We start from the raw sequence: 6,539 nt of genomic DNA, 5'->3' as shown, positions 1-6,539 counted from the left end.
TTTCTGAGAAATTTCATATTTTTTCAGTAAATCAGTCATTTACAAAATGCAAGTTAAAATATAAAATATTATACACTAGAAAGATACTTAATAGTTGAAATTTAGATTAGTTATTTTGACAATTAAACTAAGCATTTTTTTCATGTATTAGTTATATTGTTATAGGAAATAACCTATATGAAATATACTTTTAGTAATGCCATTGTTAAAACATTTACTTTAGATTATTTTACTTTAAATAAAGATTGTGTTCATAATAAATAACACCTAATGTATAAAACTATATTATATAAATCACATGTCCTTCTAAAAAGATATCTAAGATTTAGACAGAAAATAAATTTTTTCCTTAAAGTATGAATATTAATGTTTTATTCTTTTATCATATTGGTTATTCAGTTATTAGTCAAAAAACTTACCCTAGTTTATTATACAGAAATAAATTAAGATTACAGAAGCCATTATTTGGAACAGATAGCATATGGAAAAGTGTCTAGTAGTACTTTCTATAAGTATACATTGTCTTGGCATGTAGTAGTGAGATACTGTTTTGTCTTTCAATTTGATAAAATGTTGCAGAATCATTTATAAAAATTGCATGCAAAAGTTACATTTTTAAATTTTACAAAATTAAAACTTACTTGACATTCTGATTCTGGTAAATTAAAAAACTGTAAATTTACAACTTGAATTTTATCTTTTAGTGCATCATATAAAAATTCAAACATCAAATAGAATTAAAATTTATGGCATAAAGTATTCTGAAAACATTAGCACTTAAGTATTTTTACATGGAAATTTTTTGTTTTTGAATCATTATATTTTAAAGGTAAAAAAATTTCAATGGGAAAATGAGTTATAAAGAATATTTTCTGCATTGTTGAAATGGAAATATAATTACCATTAATTGATGATGATTTCTTATAGCTTTTTTTATTATTAACTGTTAACCATCAATCAGTTTACAAGACCATGTAACACATTTATTCTTGGTTCATCACTAGTCTAGTATAAAGTTAAAGCTTGTTGTTTAGAATACCTTTAAATCAGTGTGTACCATGCAATTGAGTAGTTTGCTTTGTATATCTAGATCAGTATTTTTCCATTTTGACAAGTTTAAAATTTAGGGCAGACTGAGAGACCACACCACAGCATAAGCTTAACACGTGTAATATTTTTTCAAATTGAAAATGGCTTCTCTTCCTGGAAGTTCTAAATTAGTTTATATGAGAATTTAGAGTGTGAGAAATGTCTAATTTGAGTGGTATGAAGCATATTTTAGTGGCACAAGTTACATAGAAAGTAATTACAGAATGATAAACAAGGCCAGTCAACCTCCTTTAAAACTAACAGCAAAATAAGTAAAAAATAAATATATTAGTGAATCAGTACTGGTTTATGTACTGTACAACATATTAATATGTTGCAAGAAGCCAAGATGTCTTGAATGAACAACAAAAGTTTGTGTTGAATACGCAAAAGAATTATATTATGGTACTCATGTTATATTTCCAAGAATTAGTCTTTCTTTTTAAATGTTTGTATAAAATATCTTTTAATTTTTGAAATAGAAGTTAAACTGTACTCGAGTTTTTATTTGAATTATAATTTAGGCTACCTTTATTACAAGCATAATGATACCTTATGTCTTCAATAAAAGTAAATAAATGTTTCTATGACATATTTTTTTTGCTTTTACAAGTTTCAATATCAATGTTTTAAGGTGTCTTTTACAATATAAGGAGAATTTGAAGAAAAAAAAAATATGTCATAGAAACATTTATTTACTTTTATTGAAGACATAAGGTATCATTATGCTTGTAATAAAGGTAGCCTAAATTATAATTCAAATAAAAACTCGAGTACAGTTTAACTTCTATTTCAAAAATTAAAAGATATTTTATACAAACATTTAAAAAGAAAGACTAATTCTTGGAAATATAACATGAGTACCATAATATAATTCTTTTGCGTATTCAACACAAACTTTTGTTGTTCATTCAAGACATCTTGGCTTCTTGCAACATATTAATATGTTGTACAGTACATAAACCAGTACTGATTCACTAATATATTTATTTTTTACTTATTTTGCTGTTAGTTTTAAAGGAGGTTGACTGGCCTTGTTTATCATTCTGTAATTACTTTCTATGTAACTTGTGCCACTAAAATATGCTTCATACCACTCAAATTAGACATTTCTCACACTCTAAATTCTCATATAAACTAATTTAGAACTTCCAGGAAGAGAAGCCATTTTCAATTTGAAAAAATATTACACGTGTTAAGCTTATGCTGTGGTGTGGTCTCTCAGACTGCCCTAAATTTTAAACTTGTCAAAATGGAAAAATACTGATCTACATATACAAAGCAAACTACTCAATTGCATGGTACACACTGATTTAAAGGTATTCTAAACAACAAGCTTTAACTTTATACTAGACTAGTGATGAACCAAGAATAAATGTGTTACATGGTCTTGTAAACTGATTGATGGTTAACAGTTAATAATAAAAAAAGCTATAAGAAATCATCATCAATTAATGGTAATTATATTTCCATTTCAACAATGCAGAAAATATTCTTTATAACTCATTTTCCCATTGAAATTTTTTTACCTTTAAAATATAATGATTCAAAAACAAAAAATTTCCATGTAAAAATACTTAAGTGCTAATGTTTTCAGAATACTTTATGCCATAAATTTTAATTCTATTTGATGTTTGAATTTTTATATGATGCACTAAAAGATAAAATTCAAGTTGTAAATTTACAATTTTTTAATTTACCAGAATCAGAATGTCAAGTAAGTTTTAATTTTGTAAAATTTAAAAATGTAACTTTTGCATGCAATTTTTATAAATGATTCTGCAACATTTTATCAAATTGAAAGACAAAACAGTATCTCACTACTACATGCCAAGACAATGTATACTTATAGAAAGTACTACTAGACACTTTTCCATATGCTATCTGTTCCAAATAATGGCTTCTGTAATCTTAATTTATTTCTGTATAATAAACTAGGGTAAGTTTTTTGACTAATAACTGAATAACCAATATGATAAAAGAATAAAACATTAATATTCATACTTTAAGGAAAAAATTTATTTTCTGTCTAAATCTTAGATATCTTTTTAGAAGGACATGTGATTTATATAATATAGTTTTATACATTAGGTGTTATTTATTATGAACACAATCTTTATTTAAAGTAAAATAATCTAAAGTAAATGTTTTAACAATGGCATTACTAAAAGTATATTTCATATAGGTTATTTCCTATAACAATATAACTAATACATGAAAAAAATGCTTAGTTTAATTGTCAAAATAACTAATCTAAATTTCAACTATTAAGTATCTTTCTAGTGTATAATATTTTATATTTTAACTTGCATTTTGTAAATGACTGATTTACTGAAAAAATATGAAATTTCTCAGAAAATGTTTATTAAATTAATAAAAATAAACAACTATCTTTCATTAAAACACTAAAAAAGTTAAAATTAATTTTCATTGTAAATTCTTAAAATATTTTTGAATTCTAAATCTTAATTCACTTCAAATGCAATTAAAAAATATTTATAAATGATAAAAAAAAATAAGGAATAAATTACGAGCAAAGGAAGGCATTGTAAAAAAACTATGAATACTGTATATTATGAAAGTGTAAGTAAACAAAACTTACTTGTTTTTCTCTTTCCCATTGATTAGTTTCTTCCATCATTTGTTGCTCCTAAGATAATGTAAAATCAGAGAACAGATTAGTTATAATTATTATTTATTTCAATTTTTAAAACTTCTTTCTCTGTTAAAATACTGATTAAAATATTTCGAGAGCTAGATTGTGGATAAATTCACTTTTACAGTTACAAAAAAAATCACAATCTATATTAAATTATACAACAAACAAAGTTTTTTAAAACAACAATTTGAAAGAATTTATTGTACATAATAATTTTGTTTATAAACTGATTTTTGTATGATTGTAGATATTTGTATGGTCAAACAAACATCATCTCTCTCAATTTAACATCTACTTCACTTATAAAAACTAAAAATTAACATTAACTTGTTAGTTAAAATTTTTATTACATGATTTGTAAATTTATATGTAAATAAATTGTTATTTCTATTGATATTACAATACATCATTTCAATTAAGGTAACAGTTTTATTCAAATAATAGCTACAGCTATTATTTTAAACTGTGTATTTTCCCTGTGGTTCTTTGTGGTAATTGAGGGTTGTTATTTCCATTGCAAGTATCAGCATGTGTCCATTATTAATGAAGTATTTACATATTTATTTATAAAAAATTAAATTAGATTTTCAAAACAAATTATACTTCAAATGGCAACTGGTATCTTTCTTTATAACGTGTTATTTTCTATACAGCAATAATAATAAAACAAATAGAAAGTATGCATACTTTATATTCTTTGTTTTACATATTTCATTTTCTATAAAATTTGTTTGCATAGTAAACCTATCTATAGTAGTTTATGATTATTTTTTATGTTTACATCATTTCCCTAAGTTTTCGAAATCGTTAAATAGTAGATGCGGCTACTGTTAAAGGGTGATCATTATTTGAATAAAACAGTATTTTAAAAATAGATTCCAATATCTCAAAACAAATGAATTTTGAGAAAAAACATAAAGATAAATAACTTTTTTAAAACATAAGTTCAAGATATACATATAAGTATATATTTTTTGAGTTGTTTAATTAAATGCAATTTCTCACATTTTTAAAAACTGGGAACTTGTAGCAATTTTCAATTTATAAATATATTGACTTAATATTAAAAGAAATTAAAAAAATATTTTATAAGGTATAAAACAGTGTTTTTCAACCTGTGGGTTGTGACCCCCAGGGGGTCGCAAAGCCTTACATGGGGAGTCACGGGTAAAAGAAAAAGACAAGTGTTTGTAGATAGTGTTGCCCACTTTTCAAAATCGCTGATCTGGACGGCAGGTGAGGTTTGTTTGAACAGAAGTTCCTGATGCATGTGCAATGTCATTTTGCAATGCAAATAATGTGAAGTGAATGCCGGTTCTAAATCAGTTACAGTTAGGGACTAGGGAGACTTGGGTAGGAGTAACGTAAGTAGCATAAATTAAGAAAAACAACTAAAGATGATTGGATGGCTCTATTGGATATTGGAGACATGTACGAATTGTGCAAGCAAAGAAAAAAAAAAAGGTCGACAGGTTGCGCATGATATTCCTGGACAAAAAAAATAGTTCACCCAAACAGTGAGTCGATCCCTGGACTGTCTGGGTGGATGGAAACCGGACAGGTGGTAACCCTATTTGTAGGTCCTACACTACAATAAAAAAAAAACTACAATTTCAGTGAGAAAACTGTACCTGTTATTACAGTACAATTGGTTTTTCAATCAATATTTAGGTCTGAACAGAAAGAAAATTAAATACGTAGTTTTTAAAATCACTGATATAGTTTTAATATGGCCCTCGGGGATCACCAGAAGTTTTTAACTTGTAAAGGGATCGCGTATTCAAGAAGGTTGAAAAACACTGGTATAAAAATTTCTAGAGAAATTAAAATATTTTTATTCATATTTAATTTTTATTTCATTATCCTCATTCTACTTTATCAAGGAGAAAGTAACAAAAAATAAAATTTCCAAATATTGTTGAATGCACTTATAATAATAATTATCATGTTCCCCCAAATTAAAATACATTATGAAATGTTGATTATTGTAACCAGAGTTTCTGTTTTAATAATTGTTTTGTGATAATTTTCAACATTAAAAATTTATATTTATGTAAAAATGTAATTAATATAAAAAATAAATCACTATAAATTAAAAAAAATTATCATAGTTATGACATATTATTTTAAGTAAATTGAAAATTTTTAGACAAAACCACATACTTGTCTAATAATTTCTGTCTCTTCATCTTCACGATCAATTGAGGAAAGAGAAAGAGCAGATTTCATTATGTCTTCGATTTCTTCTGGTTCATAACCATCGCAGATTATGAGCTGAATCACGCTACCTGCATTACGAAGAGCGTGGACAGCTTCTTGATGAGAAACTCCCAAAAGTGAAGTACCATTCACCTTTAAAGAATTAACACATTTTAAAATATTTAATTAAAAGTAAAACAATAATTAAAAATATATGTACAATATGAAACTACTGCCAACAAATATATAAACTAACAAAATTTGGCAGTATTGATTTTGGTATTTCAATTTGTAATTTATTTACAAGATTTTTATTGATGATTAAATTATTAACACACACACACACTTCATTACATAAATAAAAGTGGAAAAAGTTTTAATCATTTACTTTATCACACAAAATATTATTTGTTTTAATGACAAATTTATTTACAACAAAATATTTGTAATATTTAAAATTTTACTTCTGTATTTAAAAATATTTCAAATTTAATACCATAAATTATTAACTTACATACAACAATATAAAATATAAGCTTCTAATTTTTTCACACAACTCATAATGAAATAATTGAACTTCTGTATAACAAAT

The 6,539-nt window shown here is 24.9% G+C and overlaps 1 protein-coding gene across 7 annotated transcripts in view; it reads right to left on the bottom strand.

Moving 5' to 3' along the window:
* LOC111632489 (protein lap4-like) overlaps positions 1-6,539 on the bottom strand; it is a 164,105-nt gene that overhangs the window by 110,942 nt on the left and 46,624 nt on the right. For all 7 annotated transcript variants that reach the window (XM_023376911.1, XM_023376913.1, XM_023376910.1 and 4 more), the window contains 2 exons: positions 5,912-6,100; positions 3,692-3,739 (listed from right to left, as the gene is read on the bottom strand). In XM_023376911.1, coding sequence (XP_023232679.1) covers positions 3,692-3,739; positions 5,912-6,100 — 237 coding nt within the window. The remainder of the gene's footprint in view (positions 1-3,691; positions 3,740-5,911; positions 6,101-6,539) is intronic.

The sequence above is a fragment of the Centruroides sculpturatus genome, unplaced genomic scaffold (genome assembly GCF_000671375.1).
Source record: "Centruroides sculpturatus isolate CEXI.00-Female unplaced genomic scaffold, Cexi_2.0 scaffold635, whole genome shotgun sequence".
Classification (NCBI taxonomy): domain Eukaryota; kingdom Metazoa; phylum Arthropoda; class Arachnida; order Scorpiones; family Buthidae; genus Centruroides; species Centruroides sculpturatus.
The sequence above is the reverse complement of the archived record's forward strand: the minus strand, read 5'-3'. Positions and strand labels throughout refer to the sequence as shown.